The sequence below is a fragment of the Notamacropus eugenii genome, chromosome 6 (assembly GCF_028372415.1).
Source record: "Notamacropus eugenii isolate mMacEug1 chromosome 6, mMacEug1.pri_v2, whole genome shotgun sequence".
Taxonomy (NCBI): Eukaryota; Metazoa; Chordata; class Mammalia; order Diprotodontia; family Macropodidae; genus Notamacropus; species Notamacropus eugenii.
The window spans coordinates 93,658,637-93,675,205 of NC_092877.1; the positions used below are offsets into that span (position 1 = coordinate 93,658,637).

Consider the following 16,569-nt stretch of genomic DNA (forward strand, 5'->3'; position numbering starts at 1 on the left):
TTCCTCACTGAAGTGCGATATCACTATTCTCACTTCTGCTTCTCCACCTTTACTGTGTCCTTGGTACTACTGGTCTGCTCTTGTACATGAGTATTTGAATGGACAATTTGAAAAACAATCTAGTTTTAGGAATTAGGAAACAAGACTTCATTTTTAGCTTAATCAACATCTGAGAATGTTTCTAAAAGGAAGTAATTTTTGTGAGAAATTATTATTAAGAACCAGTAATTTGGGGAGAGATTAGGAGCTCTTCCCCTTCTTCTAAAGTCGTTTTAAAGTTCAGAAGGACATTACTGATCATGAGATTGTACTAAATTCACCTAGATTTTGTTCAAGGCCCCAATCTGGTCAAAGCTGCTGTTCTGCTCAGGCTTGGGTGGGGTATACTTTCTTTGAACCGATAGCTTCGTCTGGTATAGAAATACTTTCCCTATTTAAGAGATATTTGATCCTTCATTTTAATGTAGCCCACTTCCAATCACATCAACTAATTAGATTTGACTGCTGTTTGATGGACCACCTACTGTTTTGAAGGCAACATAAACTGTAAGTCTGCTCTACCAGACTGATTGTCTTTGGTCAAAGACAGCAGGCCAAATGACCATCCTTCATTAATAACCTGACAGCCTTATTAATAAAATGATTAAATTATCCACAAATTATTTGTTTTGAACTTTTTAAACATCACAGTTAAAGAAAAAAAAATAAAAATCAGAGCCCCATTTACCTCAAAACCCTTTTCTGCACGTATCCCTATTATTAGGGTGGGCTCCAAATATAAGAAAAATACAAGCTTGAGTATCTGGAGGACTATCAAGTGAATATATACTCAGGTCTTGCATTTTTCAAAATTTTTTACTTGTAGGCCCACACAAATACGATTCAGTTACGAAGCTCTTCCCTCCTACTACCTTGTTCTAACAAACCCTATTTCCTTCTCATTGAAAAGAGGACCCAGGAAATCGACCTATGGTAAACATACAGGTCTCTGATAGTTTACTACAAAAAAACCAAAACCAACAATGAACTTCCTAACAATTAAAGCTGCATGAAAAAAAGAAGTGGTCAAGGTTGGCTCAGAAGGTTGGGTTTCCCGTTCCTGGAGGTCCTTCCTGCCAAAGAGAGCTGACTGTCGAGTGGGCATTCTTGTTCAGATACCAGTCAGACTAGAGGGGCTCAGATGGCCCTTCAACACAGATTCTGTGATCACCAAAAGGAGGTACACAGAAGCTTATAAACCTGGTATGCCATCAGAGAGGACAGAGCCAGAAGCACTAAAGACCAGGGGGCACAGATGTTCCTGGATGAGGAGAGAGGTCTCCTCTCACCTGGATCAGGAGCTCTGGGGCAGCAATGAGAGACAGACAGAACTCAGTAGCTTCTTCTGTCTCTAACCTTAACCCTTCCCTGCTTCTCGTTAATCCCCTAAGAGATCTTACCAGAGGACTTTAGTACTTATGGCTAGGGAGACAACTGGCTGGGTTCCATGCAAGCACCACTACTTTACCATTATTTATAGCAAGATACACAGCCCCTAGTGTGGTAGACAGGGAGCGCAAGAATCATTACTATGGCTTTCACAAGAAGAAAACTGAGCCCCAACAGAGAAACTGAGGATAAAGAGTCTCAGGGAGACTGTCCTGGGATCGGGACAAGAACTCACACCTGCAAAATGAAAAGTCACGTTCTTCCTATTCCCCCTGCAGTAGACAAAAGCACACCTCACTTGTGATTCCATGAAGGAAAAGGAAAAGAAACACAGGTCACTGAAAAAACAAGTTATCTTGATATGACCTATGGACTTTTGATGTTCTGAATTACAAGCTTGACACAAACAAAGGTCCTGGGAAAACAAGTGACTGAATGTGGTTTTGTATAATTTTTGCGTTGTACCTTTGAACACAAACATTTTGTCATCTTTCACAATTATCTTACTACGAAATAATAATGGCATTATCTTTGAATATATTCCTGCCTCTTTGCAATCTTGCAGCAGTGCACGTAAGATGCTTTTCCCATAAAAGTAGGTGGTGCTTTTATAACACTCTGGAAACTTGAAATTGTTATGTGATCTCATTTGATTCTAACAATCTTGAGAGACAGAAAGTATAGTAAATATACTCGACATCATACAGAGCAGGAAACTGAGGTTCAGTGGAGCTAAATGACCTGCCCTAAGCCAGTCAGTCAGTCTTCTGACTTCAAATTCTGGGCTCTCTCCATCTTACTACAGTTACCTAGGCAGTCTGACACATTCAAACCCATTCTGAAGGGCAGTGGATACTTGCTCTAATTTCACATATATAGACAAAAGGTGATTAAATATATTCAGACAAATGCCATGTTTATGATTCCAGATTAAATACAGAAGAACTTTTTTATAAAGTTCATGTTGGGGAAAAACAATACTCCACAAGGCCAGTATTAGACCTGGCTTTTTCATGCTACATTTGAAGAGAGACCATTTGATGCTAAGTCTACATCCAGGAATCAGTGTGGCTCTTGCTGGGTTCTACCCTACTCATTAAATGAGCTTGACAAATTGAAATTCTACTTCCCCAGAGCAGCCTTAACACAAGGAGTATGAAGCAGAAATTTTTTCCACCATTGTCTAATCTCTTACCCCTTATGTGCGCCCTCTCCCCTCCCTACTCATACCACCACACCCAGAAACACAATTACTCACATTCCTGAAGGCATTCTGTGTCTGTGCAGTAGGATTGGGACTGTCTCAACTGAAATGAAGGAAGAGGAAAGGCAAGTTAGTCACAGAATTTAAAAACGGTTTTAAAATGTCTGTGAACATTCTACAAAGGACAAAATTTTTTTTGCTACCCAGTCATGTGGGCTACCCTGTTTGGCCTACATAAAATTTCATTAAGGCTTTTGTTCAGTCACCTTTACTTGTATTAAGTCTAAACCACTGGGACCCCATTAAGGAATATGCTTATGGTTATTCTATGCCTACAGGACCTGGCCCAAATTTATTCTTTTATGATGACAAACAATATATTCTGGGAGCTGAGTGCTTTGTTATGGGTGTGGGTAAGTTATGGCATCCCTCCTCTCAGCCTGCTTAGTCACCAATAAAAAGAAAATACTCTACTTGTAATGCCCTCACAGGGCTATTGTGAGCAAAACACAATGAATCCAAAACAGTTCTATAGATATAGTATAAATTGTATTACATACACATTATGTATACAATATTCTCCCTTTCTCATCTCAAAACTCCTTGACATTTTCTACCCTCTTTTCCTCCCTTCCTTTCAAATCCCCAAAGTCTTTTGACCAAAAAAAAAAAAATCTTTAATGATCACAGGCCCAGCCAACGGAGCTCATCCCCAGGGTACGTGATGTGTTCTGCTTGGTACTGGCCCACGTGGAAGAAGCTGAAGAGCCTACTTCTGGAAAGGCCAGACAACTTATAGGGAGCAAATGGGCCTACTCTGCAACATGGAGCGGGCAGCCAGCCTGTTGTGTGCTACACCAGGTGGTGGAAAGATAAAAGATAGAGGCCCTAACTAAACAAAGGAAGTCACTTTCTTTTCCTCTTGCCTCCCTGGCTATGTTCCAGTATCAAAGACAAGTGGGAAGACAGGACCCTTCCGGCCTTTATGACCTTGCCCAGGCCACTGCCAAATAGTCTGTGAGCATGTGGCCCTGTTGTTGCTTCTGTCTGTGTTTTGCCAATTCTTCCCCTTTTGTGGTGAAGAAATACTGAAGATGGGTAAAACCTTGTGCCCTTTGAAAGGTCAGAACAGCAAGTGCCAACAGTATGAGAGCCCAAGGACATGCTAGGATTTGCAGGAGAAAGCCAGGCCCTGATGAGTAATCTACATAATCCAGGGCAGTGGGAACAGAAGCAGGAACTCATCTATCAGCTATGACAAGTGAACTTGGTGGGGTTGGTGCTTTGGAGCAAATGTTTTAAGTATACAGCCATTCTTTCCTAGGAACTTTCTAGGTTCAGAGGGAAATGCTTTGCAACTGCTGCTTCTTGCTCTACCTTTGCAACAAATATGACTCTGAAAAAGCTGATGGATGTTAACTGGCTACGAAGCTAGGATTCTAATCTCTGAAGGTTAACATTAAGGAGAATACACTAGAATGGGAACTGGTATTAGAAAAAACAATCTCCAACCCCTTATGGATATCCTTGGAACCTTGAGAGGGACATGTAACCATCCTAACTCTGAAGACCTGGTGAATGTGCAGATGGATTGGGAAAAAGATGGCAAATCTTTATGAAGATTTAATCAAATATGTAAGAAAAATAATTCCTCCGTAGATAAATGGTTAAAGGATAGGAATAGGCAAATTTCAAAAGAGAAATCTAAACTATAAATAAACACTAAAAAAAAAAAATACTCCAAATAACTAATTAGAGAAACAGTAACGAAAGCAACTCTGAGGTTCCATATCATACTCACTGAAGTGTCAAAGATTACAAAAGGAAAATAACAATTGTTGCAAGGGCCGTGAGAAACAGGCATACTCATATCACGCTAAAGGAGCGGCAAACTGGTCCAACTCTTTGCAAAGCAATTTGGAATCATGCCCTCTCCAACAGTTGTAAAAATGTAACCGCCATTAATAATCTCGCTATTAGGCCTGTACTCCAAAGAGCAGAGAAAGAGGAGAAGACACAGATAAAAACATTTACTTCAGCTCTTTTTTTTTTTTTTTTTTTAGGAGTAAAGAAGCAGAGATGAAGGAGATGCCCATCAACTAGGGAAGAGCTGAGCAAACTGTGGTATGTGTGCATAAGGGGATACTGATGATTCAGAATAAAGTACAAGGACTGCTTATGCACATTTGGGGAAATGGTCAATGTAAGAATTTTTTCTTTCTTTTTCCCCCCTGCAGGGAGGGAAGAAGGAAATGTGAAAAAGAGAACAGAAATGCTTATTAATGAACAAATTTTAATAAAAAAAGATGAAGTTAAAAATCCACCTTCTGCAAGGTCTTTCCTAATCCCCACAACTGCTAATGTCTTCTCTCTCAAATGACCTTGTATTTAACTACTCTGTGTGTTATTTCCTTTATTAACTTTATGTTTATGCTGTATGTCTTTATGTGTACTTGGTTTCCTCTCCATTGAAATGTAAACTTCTTGAATGCAGCGATTGTTTCATTCTTTGTATTTGTGTCTCAGTGGCACAGCACACAGGATTTTGAGAAGGTACTTGGTGATGAACAGATCTCTGGATTTATGACTATAATCTTGTGAGAGAAGAGGTACAAGGTAATGAAAAGTTGTAAGTCAGGGTTCAAATCCCATCTCCAGTACTAAATAGTTGGCAAAGGCAAATCATGAAACTTCTTCTAAAAAATAAATTTCTATTCATATCTTGTTTTTATATCACCTGTTTCCCAAACACGTAGCTTATTCTAGGTATCCGTTTTCTCATATATCTGATATGCCTGTAATATTACATCTGTGAGGAGCAGTGAAATTCGATCTATAAAACATTCGTTAATTGCTACATCGACATCAGCTTGATGTGTGTCTTGCTCCACTGGCTCCCAAGCTTGGCTTTGTTTCTCTCTGTCTTGTGTGGACTTGGGCTTGTTTCCCCTTCCATGAAATGAAAGGGAGTGGATGAGCAGATACCAAAGGTCTCTTCCAGTTCTAAATCTAAAGAGACTGCTCAACGAGGGCTACAAACGTAAGCTCCTTTGCAGCAGAAACAGTTTTGTTTCTGTCTGAGTCCACGGCACAGGGCATGGGTCGGAGTAGATATTTTATGCACAATTGTTGAATCAAAAATAACTCATAACTTTCATGAAAAGCTAAAGATGCTTTAGAGGTCAATTTTTAAAAAGATCCATGCACTCCTTCATTACTGATGTCTTCTAGTTACAGTCCCAGGTTCCTGGCTGTACACGACCCAGACTCCTCTGACCTCTTCCTTAGTTTCTTCTCTTCCTTCCCCCAACAACAAACAGGTCTATTCCTGTCTCTCTGTCTGGCTTCCTCTCACTGAGAGACAAGACCCCTAGACGGTAACTGTTCCAAGTCTTCTCTCACAGTGTCCTCTTCTGTCCTCACCAAGTGCTACCATGTGCAGGCTAGGTCAGTCTGGCATTATCATATCTCTATGGCAAGGGTTTAGACAGAGGACCTGCCGCCCCTGAGTGAAAGTCTGACTTAAGACTTTCCCTATCTAGAGCCTGCTAGTATCGGTGACACCCAAAGTCAAATAGCACCTTGACCTATTACTCTAGCACCCCTCAGATTCAAAGCTGGTAAGGAAAGGTCAGAGAGAACCTCAGGTCTCTGGCACAGATGAAGAAGGAAACCTTAGTTCTTGGGCAATAAGATCCAGGACCTATGTCTGGTGATTGGTTAGTAAGCATACTAAATAAACAAGTAAATAGTACACATAGATATAAAAATAGTGTATTTGCAAGGTACGTTACAACTACTATTTTATTTCATCCTCACAACAGCTTTAGGAGGTATGTGCTATTATTATCCCCATTTTGCAGATGAGGTAACTAAGGCAGAAAGAGGTTAAGTGACATGTTCAGGGTCACACAGTTAACATCTGAGGCTGGATTTGAACTAGTGTTCTAGATTCTGAGTCCTATGCTCCTAGAGCATAGGAACTGAGTTACCTAGCAGCCCAATCAAAGTTAAACTTAAATTAAAAGGTAATGTAGAAATGAAGGAACAAGGAAAAAAAGGTTATTAATTTGGTTTGGATGAATAAAAGTGATACTAACTATAGACATTTATGTAAACTATTTACTATTTATCTATAATTATCAAGCACCCAACAATGATTATGCATATGGCTGACTATCCAATTAGCCTGTGAATTTCATTACAACACTAAGTTCCATTTACTTATGCTCATCAAATATATAAATGTTCAATTTTATTAAGAACCACTTCCATATACAGTTTTAAGATACACTACAGTTGAGAATGCTGAAAGGTAGACATATAATAAGGAAGACAATGAGGTGTTCTGATACGTACTGGTGATTACAGACTCCTCCTCTGCCTCATTTATGATCAATATCAAATTATCCCCTGACATTGGTGATTGTTGTTTGGCATGGCAGTACTATAAGTGACTTTAGGGATATCTTCACAAATACAAAAACAAACAGTGCTTTCCCTCAAAGAACTTATACTCCCTACTGGGGTTAGAAAGGGGAAAAATAGTATCAAAGGTAAATAGGTAAGTAAATAAAGAAAAAACATTTACCACTGGGAAGATCAGGGAAGGCTTCCAGAAGGAGGTGATGAACCTTGAAGAAAGGTAAGTTTCTGGCAAATATCAATGAGGCAAAAGTACATTCCATACAGAGCGGAGGACTTGTGGAAATGCAGAGAAGTAGGAAAGAGAATATTAAGTCTAGAGAATCAACTAGTTAGTACTGGTTTGACCAGAATGCAGAATATGTGAAATGAAGTACCACTGAATAAAGAGAAGAATTGCAGGCTGGAGGCAGGCTGTGAAAAGCCTTGAATTCTAGGCTGAGAGATTTGACCTAGAGGTTATTAATAGGGAGATGAAAATTTGGGGGGCAGGGGTGACCTGGCCAAACCTATAAGAATATTTGACAGTTACAAGGCTAATAGCCTAGAAGCAGGGAAAACAATTAGGAAGCTAATGAGAGATGATGAGGGCTTAAACTATAATGCTGGCAGGGTAACTGGAGGGAAGTGAATGAATAGGAAAAGTGTTAAAAGAGATAGAATGATGTGATAACTGATTATATTTTTTAATGATTATAGATTTTTATTTTATAAAATAGTTATTTTTACATTAAATCATTCACATTTTAATGTTTACTCATACCCTAATGAGACTCTGGAGCTTTTGGAAAAATAACTATTTTGAACTGTCATGAAGAATAAAATGCACACCTATCCCTGAGTTATTTACAATTCAAATCTTTGCTCTATTTCATCTGCAATCACTCCTGAAATGGTAAGAAAGAGGTAGCAAAGCATGGCGCATTTCTTACATAAAGAATATGACTTCCAACAGCTCCCACACGAACACTGAACAAAATCTTCCACAAGGTTTCTATAACTGTCAAGGGCTTGGGCTCTTCCTTCAGCATGGCCTCTAAAGTACATCATTTATGGCAATTTCAGAAATCAATCTCTGAAGATCCTTTGTAATTACAGGAAGGATAAAATTTCATTACAAAGGAAACATTTCAGAATGACAATTAACCAAGTCCTTTTTGCTTAATATCTTCACTGCTTTTCCATCCCGGGTATAAAAAAGTTTGTAACCCTCTCATTTAAAGGCAAGAATTAGTCCCATGCCCAAACTTGCAACCAACCAGTTTTCTGGGACAGGCAATAAATTGTTCCTTTAACAAGATAAATCTTTTTCTGACTTAAGGAGCAGGTAATCTCCATGGAACAGTATTATTTTGGGTTAGGATTGCAGCCACTGACTGAGTTCTGAAACTTGCTTGGAGTCAAAAAATATGCTTTGTCATACTGGCACTGAACTTGGTATGCCTTACTATTCCTAATTACAATTTGCCACTTTGTGCCTTCTTGGCTACCTGAGGGATTATCTCTAGACCTTTCTATATAGGTTACTTCAAAATCAGTCAGGTTAGAGCCACCTACATATGGGAAGTCAGTGGCAAAGGCCAAAGACTCCCCCCACCCCTCTTTCTAGATGAGGACCACACCATATGTGCTGCTGTAGCTATTTCTGCTACATATCCAATTAGGACAACTGATTCAATTACTGAGGAGGGTGGGTAGGGGATGGAGTTTCAATAATGGAAAGAAAAAGTCCAGTGTATAATATAAAAAATGCATAAAACTCTTACTTTAAGATCCTTAATGTCCTTTCATAGTGATAAAAGTAACCCTCAAATATCTGTGATGAGTCAGAAGAAATTAAAACAATATCATCTCTCCCAGACTTCAAATGTCTGCTCCAGCTGGCTTTCACATAGGACCAAGAATTTTTTTAAGTAGATGCAAAAAATTTTAGAATAATCATCACAGCATAACTTCCTAAGGAGTAAAATCCTGCAAATGGTGCTATACAAAGCAAGTTATGCAGACATCATCCGTGTTCCTTAGAAACAAACATGACATTTGTTTAAAAAAAAAAAAAGTAGAGGGGGAAACCAAACACCTTTACTGTTGGATTTTAAAATTCCAATTCAAAGTGAATGAAACAGACAGACGTCAAAGCAAAGACCAAAAGATCATACCTCATCTCCCTAGTGAGGTAGAAGCAAAGTAAGGAAGCTTCTTCATAAAACTCAACCTCTACCTTCTACCCCGAAGGTAAACTGAGATCCATCAGATGAAGGCACACTATAAGCAGCTACACAGAACAGGCTTTCCTGAGGGAGTCTGAAGAAAGAACAGCAGAGAGCCACACCAACCAAACTACCAAAGAATGATTTTATGGAGCTGGAAGAACAAAAGGTGAAGAATATCAAGGAAATCCATTTGTTAAAATGTGAAGGAGAGGGGCCGTGCGGTGCCAGATTTCACACTCTAGTACAAAGCAGTAATCACCAGAACAATCTGTTACTGGATAAGAAATGGAGTCATAAGATCAGTGGAACAGATCAGATACAGTAATAAAGGACCATAATAATCTAATGTTTGACAAAACCAAAGATCTAAACTTTTGGGACAAGAACTCACCATATGAAAAAATGAATGAGAAAACAGGAAAGCACTCTGGCAACTATTAGGCACAGACCAACAGTTCCACTGTATACCCAGATAAGATCAAAATGGACAAATGATTTAGACCAGGGATGGGGAACCTGTGGCCTCTAGATCCTTGGGTGCAGCCTTTTGACTGAGTCCAAGTTTTACAGAGCAAATCCTTTTATTAAGGGAACTTGTTCTGTGAAGTTTGGACTTAGTCTCAAAGGGCTACACTTGAGAACCTAGAGGGTCACATGAGGTCACAGGTTCCCCACCCCTGATTTAGACATAAAGGGTGATATAAGTAAATTATGAGAGCAGGGAAAAATATACCTGTCAGATCTACGGTAAGTTAAGAATTTATGACCAAACAAGAGAAAGGAGAGAATCATGAGAAATAAAATGGATTTTGATTATGAGTTTAAAAGTTTTTGTACAAACAAAACCAGTGTAGCCAAAATTAGAAGGAAAACAGGAAACTGGAGAAAAAATTTTGCAGCAACTTTCTCTGATAAAGGCCTCATTTCTCAAATATACTGGGAACAGAACCAAATTTATAAAAATAAGATCAACTACCCAGTTGATTAAAATGGTCAAAGGATATGAAGTTTGCAGAAGAAATCGAAGCCATCAATATTCACATGAAAAAATGCTCTAAGTCATTATTAAGGCTTTATATTGTTATTAATATAACTCTGAGCTACATCCTCACACCTATCTGATTAGCTAACATGAGAGAAAAAGAAAATGACAAATGCTGGAGAGGATGTGGAAAAACTGAGACATCAGTGCACTGTTGGTGGAGTTGTGAACTGGTCCAACTATTCTGGAGAACAATTTGGAACTACACCCGAGGAGCTATAAAATCATGCATACTCTTTTATCCAGCAATACCACTACTAGAACTGTATCCCAAAGAGATCAAAGAAAAGGGAAAAGGATCCATTTGTACAAAAATATTTATAGCAGTTCTTTTTTGTGGTGGCAAAGAACTGGAAATTGAGGGAAGGCCCACTGATTGGGAAATGGCTAAACAAGTTGTGGTACACGATTGTGATGGAATATCACTATGCTGGATGGTTTCAGAAAAGCCTGGAAATGGAAAGACTTAAATGAACATGATCATGTGAAGTGAAGTGAGCAGAACCAGGATAAACACTATACATTGTAACAGCAATATTTCCCGCTGATCAGTCACAAACGGCTTTGCTACTGTGACAAAGAATGATCCAAGATGATTCCAAAGGACTCACGATAAAAAATACACAACTCCAGAGAGAACTGATGAACTCTGAACTCAGACTGAAGCATACTTTTTAAACTTTGTTTTCATAGGTTTTTGTGGGTTTTCTTTTGTGACACAGCTAATATCGAAGTAGGTTTTACCTGACTTCACATGTATAAACAATGTCACATTGCTTGCCTTCTTAGACTGCAGGGAGAGAGAAAATGTGAAACTCAAAATTTTTAAAAATGAAATATTAAAAATTTTTTACATGTAACTGGGAAACTTTTAAGGTAATAAAAATATATTCATCAGTTAAGGGGGGGAAACAGAATGGTAGATATCCTGAATATTTAGTCACAAAACAATGCTACAGATGAAAACTTTGAGATCTAAAAGACACGTTTGGAAATGTAAATGAATCTTCGGCTCTCTACCAAAATCCTGATTCTTAAGAGGTGGCAGTTATAAAGGTAAAAGACATCTTGGTCTTAGAGTCAGCAGAGATGGGACCCAAATATGAATTCCATCACCAGTATTCATTAAAGGTGTGACCAAGAACTTCATTTTAACTTCTCTGAGTTTCAGTTTATGTTATTTGTAAAACTGGATAATACCACAAGTATTATTGCTATTCTTCATATGGCTCTGAGATTTCACTGACTACAAAGAGACAAAATTCAGAGTGATGTTTGTCAGCAGCTTACGACAAGGTGAAACTGCCTTTGAAAGTAAAGTGGCTTTATAACAGGGATCAAATTTCCCAATTTTTAGATTTGCTAAAGTTGGAAGAAAACTGTTGAAGTATGCCATTAAGCTAGAAGTTCCATGAGAGGAGAGACCATATTTTGGCTTTTCTTTGTTTCACCATGATTAGCACAGGGCTTTGGTACTCAGGGTGTTTATAAATGTCTGTTGAAGACTGACTGCCATTTAAAAAGGTCTGAATTTAAATTGCTTTCTGTAAGTATTCCAGAAGTCAGGGGGAATATTTCTCTTAAGTTCTCTGTCAGGTCTCCACTTATTTTCATTACTAAACAAGCAAACATTTGAGATTCCTCTACTTTTATTTTCAGCTCTCACAATGACCTTCCAGTATACAGTAGCTCAAACAACTTTTAAAAGGCTTTAAAAAAAAATCCTTCATTCTCACTGCTACACCCCCTAGGCCCACTTCCCAACATCTTGACACCTATATTACAGAAATGGCTCCCTATCAAGCTTCATTGCCTCTAGGTCACCCTACACTGAGGCCACCAGATGGCAACAGTGAGTACGAATGTTGGAATAAGAAAGACTGGCTCTATCACTTAATAGCTACGTGACTCTGGCCTTAATACCTTTCAGTCTCAGCTAACTAATCTGTAAAGAGGAAATAATGGTAACACCCATCTCACATGGTTTTGGGAGGGATCCAATGTGAACATGCAGGTGTCTCAAAAGTCTTAGTGCACTTGAAAGCCTTAATAACTGCTCCCCTTAATCCTCCTTGTTTCTACCAATATCTCCTTGATTCTGATATTAGATAATTTTCCTTACCCTTCTCTCCACTTCCCAGTGTATTTCTCTTCCCCTTCCTTTCTATTCATCTTTTAATATCAAGACATCACAAAACCAGCTCCTAGGCCTTCTATTTAGACTCCCTCTATGAGACTTGATGATAGGGTTCAGAGGAGACACATATAACATCTCCCCATATTAGAATGTAAGCTGTTTATCCTTGTTTAGTTCTTTATCATTATTTGTTCATGTTTACCTTTTTATGTTTCTCTTAACTCCTGTGTTTGACTGTCAAAGTGTCTATGCAGCCTGCTGCTTTCACCAGGAATGCTTGGAAGTCCTCTATTTCAGTAAAGGTTCATGATTTCCCACTTTGTTTGGCTGGGCAAGCTATTTTTGGGTGTATGCCTGTCACATTCTTTGTCTTCAGGAATATTATAGTCCACATTCTGCTCCTTTTGAATAATGACTGTAAAATCACGTGTGATCCTGATTGTGACTCCTTAGTACCTGCAATATTCCTGGCTTCCTCCAGCATTTCCTCTTTGACCTGAAGCTTCTGTTTTTGGCATTCTCTTTCCTGGGAGTTCCCATTGTGGTATTTCTTTCAGGAGGCAGCCAGTAGATTCCTTCTACTTCCACTCTGCCCTCTGGTTCTAAGATATTTGCACTGTTTTCTTTCATGATTTCTGTAAATAAGATGTCCAGAATGGGAGGAGAACAACTTGTTCCAATGACCCTGAAGGCAGCTGAAGCAGGTACGGTGGAAAGCTCAGAGACTGGTCAGACATCAAAGATGCCAACGTCATCCACTGCATCCAAGGCCATCATCAGACATCTTGACTTTTTCTTTCTTGCCTCTGGACTCTGATGACTCTGGAAGAGAGAGTGAGGCTGACGACATTTCGTGATTCAAGAGTGAGTCACGACATCACCCACCGTGATGTCATTAGCTTTCTTCGGAACAACAACAAACAAACAAATGAGATGTCTAGGATTTTGTCTGACCACAGTGTTCAGATAGTCTAATGATTCTTAAATATGTTCTCCTTGATTTATTTTTCAGATCAGTTAGCTATTTTTGTTATGAGATATTTTACATTTTCTCCTATTTTTTTTAGTCTTTTAATTTTTTAAAAAATATTTCTTGTTTTCTCATGTAGTCATTGGCTTCTTTTGGTCCATTCTACTTTTTAAGGAACATGCTACTGTTTGGGTTTCATACCTCTTGGGCCAGGCAGTCAGTTAACTTTCTGGTTCTTTCTTCTATAGTTCTTATTTTTTTTCCATATTTTTCCCTACAGCACACTCATTTCATTGACAAAAACATTTTTAACCTTTCTTTAACTCTTATCTCTTTCAGGAAATCTAGTTAAACGTGTACTCAAGCTGCAATTTTCTTTGAGGCTTTGCTTACAGATTTTGAGTTCACCACACAGTTTTTTATGACGGTGTTCTTTGTCTTGTTTGTTTTGCTCACTTTCTGACTTTAGACTTTATGTTAAGACCAGGGTCTGTGCATGTCTGTAGGGAATTTCTAGGCTTGTCCCACTGAGGTTTTCTTGGGATAATGAGTGTTATGCTGTTTCAGAATCTCAGGGACAGCTCAGGCTCCAGACCTGAGAATTACCATCACTTCCAAAGTGATGTGATTCAGAGTAAAACCTAATTGTTGCATCCCTAATCTAAGTTCTACAACTTCCTGACTTGGTTTTGGGTCTGAGCAAAAGCAGACTGTTAGTACACTTAGCCACTGTCAGCCAGCTGGGAAGATCTTCTGGTTCAGAGTGACACAGATTCCCTTTGGTTTGGGATTCCTGCCCTAATTATTCCTCTGTAGGCCCAGAGGAACCTTAGTAAGGACTGAGACCACCATGGGGGTGGCAAGGTGGACACAAGTCTCCTTGTCAGTCGGCCCTGGATCTATGGCTTGAAACTGAGTAGTGGGCAACAAAGCTGCCAATTCATAGCTGTGCCTGTTGTAGTGCCCTGATATAGGTGTGGAGGTGCCTTGGATGGATCTGGGACCCCTTCGTGCTCTGGTTCACACAATTTCCTAGGCACTGGTTTGCTCCACTTGTGTCCTGCTTCACACCAGTCCCCCTCCCCTCCCCGCCATGAATTCATTAACCTCTGTATCTCCCTATATTAACTGAGGGTGGAAAAATGATTCCCTGTGATTTTTCTCTTGGATTCCCTCACCAGGATTTGGTCCAGTGTTTTCTATGGGAGGGGAAATCCTTGCTGTACAGTTCCTGCTTCTGCATTATTCAAATCTTAAAGTGTTATAGAAATGCTTCATTTATTAACTATTACATTATTACTTTAACTGCTGTCACACTCATTTCCCCAAAAAAGCATTTTTATACTACCACACTCCTTTTCTTTGTTCCCTACCCAGCTTCTCTCCCAGAGTTTTTGAGTTTCAGAATCTCATCTTTCTGCAAGATGACATCAATTCAAACTTACAACTCTTCATTACCCACTGCCCTTGGAATCCCTTTTTCCAACTGACTGGAGAGAGCAGCGATCAGGAAGTCACTCCCAAATACTCTACTATTTAAGGAGAGCTCCCAGGACATTCACATCACCATTCCTTACCCCAGCTGCAGGATTCATCATGTCCCTTCTCTAGATGCCTTCTCCTCTAATCCCCCACTTTCATCTGCTTTTGATATGTTACATGCCATGAAACTGTGAGCTCCTTGAGGGTAGACACAAAAACTGACAATAACTTACTGTAAGTGGATCCCAAAAGAAAGCTCAGACCAAATGGAACCCCATTCTATAAGGTGAAGTTTTGATGTAAGTTTTAAAGGGTTGGGAAAAACATCACTGATTTAATAACTTCCCTTCCTTCTCAAGAACTATTCTAATAGTTTCTGGTCTCTCCTTTCCAGTTTCTTGACATCTAGTCCTTCCTATGGATCAGTCAGACCAATTAGAGGTCTAATCATGTTATATTATTTCTCAAAAAGTTTCATTGGCTTCTTACTACCCACAGAATAAAGTTCCACTCTTTCGTTGTATTCATTAAAGAAAATATTTATTAAGCACCTAGTACATATTTAAGAACACTGCAAAGGAGTAGGGTACATACAAAGGTGAGATAATGAATGATCTCTCTGCACTCAGAATTTAACCATCTAGTAGTGAAATAAGACAAGAACCATCTTTAACTAACAGATTCAAATAGGTATGATATTTGTACTACTTTTACCTCACAGTATTACCTTGGGAAAGAGCTAGGTAAACCTTAAAGAAATAAATGGGAATTATCATTATTGATCCTTAACATGTAATAGATGAAAAAGCATCTTCTATTAGGGGAAAAAAGGATTCACTCCAAATTAGTCATTCTAAATCACCTTATTCCTTTCACAATTTAAATATGTAGACTATGTGTTGTCTTTGTAACCAATGAAGAAATAGGACTCTGCAACTTTTCCTTATGCTCAAAAGATTTTAACTACTAATATTCAAATGACTATGAAATACAAATTCCCAGCACTGACTCTTAAACCTTGGCAGTACAACTTGGATTTTTTAAAGGTGACAAAATGTACAACACAGTTCTCCTGGGAAGGGGTGTAGTAGTTATAATCATGAGGTTTACAAGAAGATTTAAAACATTACGTATGATTTATACTGAAACATGAATCCAGCAGTGATGTATTTTTTAAAATTTTCCCGTACTATGATTATAAATTTGACATACAAAGAATAGGGAAAAAAGTCCTATATGACTCTGATAGTCTATTATATCCAGCTTATTTTTTAATAATTATATTTAACATGGTAGTTTATTCATCTATGTTCTTTGGAATGTCTCCAGAATAATTAACTCATTTCTTTCTTCTTTACTTACTGCTTTCATTTTCTGGCATTCACTAAGACCTGACTGTCTCCTAAAGACAGTTTCCCTCACTGCCCCTTCCACTACAGGCTACCCCTTTTTTTCCATACAACTTCTGCTATGAAGCTTGCTGGTCAAGGAAGGGAAACTGGAATATTCATTGTCCCCACTGGCCCCTTGCAGACTGTTCCTCTACTACATTCACTAAGCAACCTCTCCTCTTTTGAGGTTCATACTGTCAAAATTTCACATCCACCCCAGATGCTCTGGCTGCTACCTACCAACTCCCAGGACATTCTCCATTGTATCTCAATGAGT

The 16,569-nt window shown here is 38.7% G+C and overlaps 1 protein-coding gene across 2 annotated transcripts in view; it reads right to left on the reverse strand.

Moving 5' to 3' along the window:
• SMIM14 (small integral membrane protein 14) overlaps window positions 1–16,569 on the reverse strand; it is a 99,537-nt gene that overhangs the window by 18,769 nt on the left and 64,199 nt on the right. For both annotated transcript variants that reach the window (XM_072620538.1, XM_072620537.1), the window contains one exon: window positions 2,687–2,735. In XM_072620538.1, the coding sequence (XP_072476639.1) occupies window positions 2,687–2,735 (49 nt within the window). The remainder of the gene's footprint in view (window positions 1–2,686; window positions 2,736–16,569) is intronic.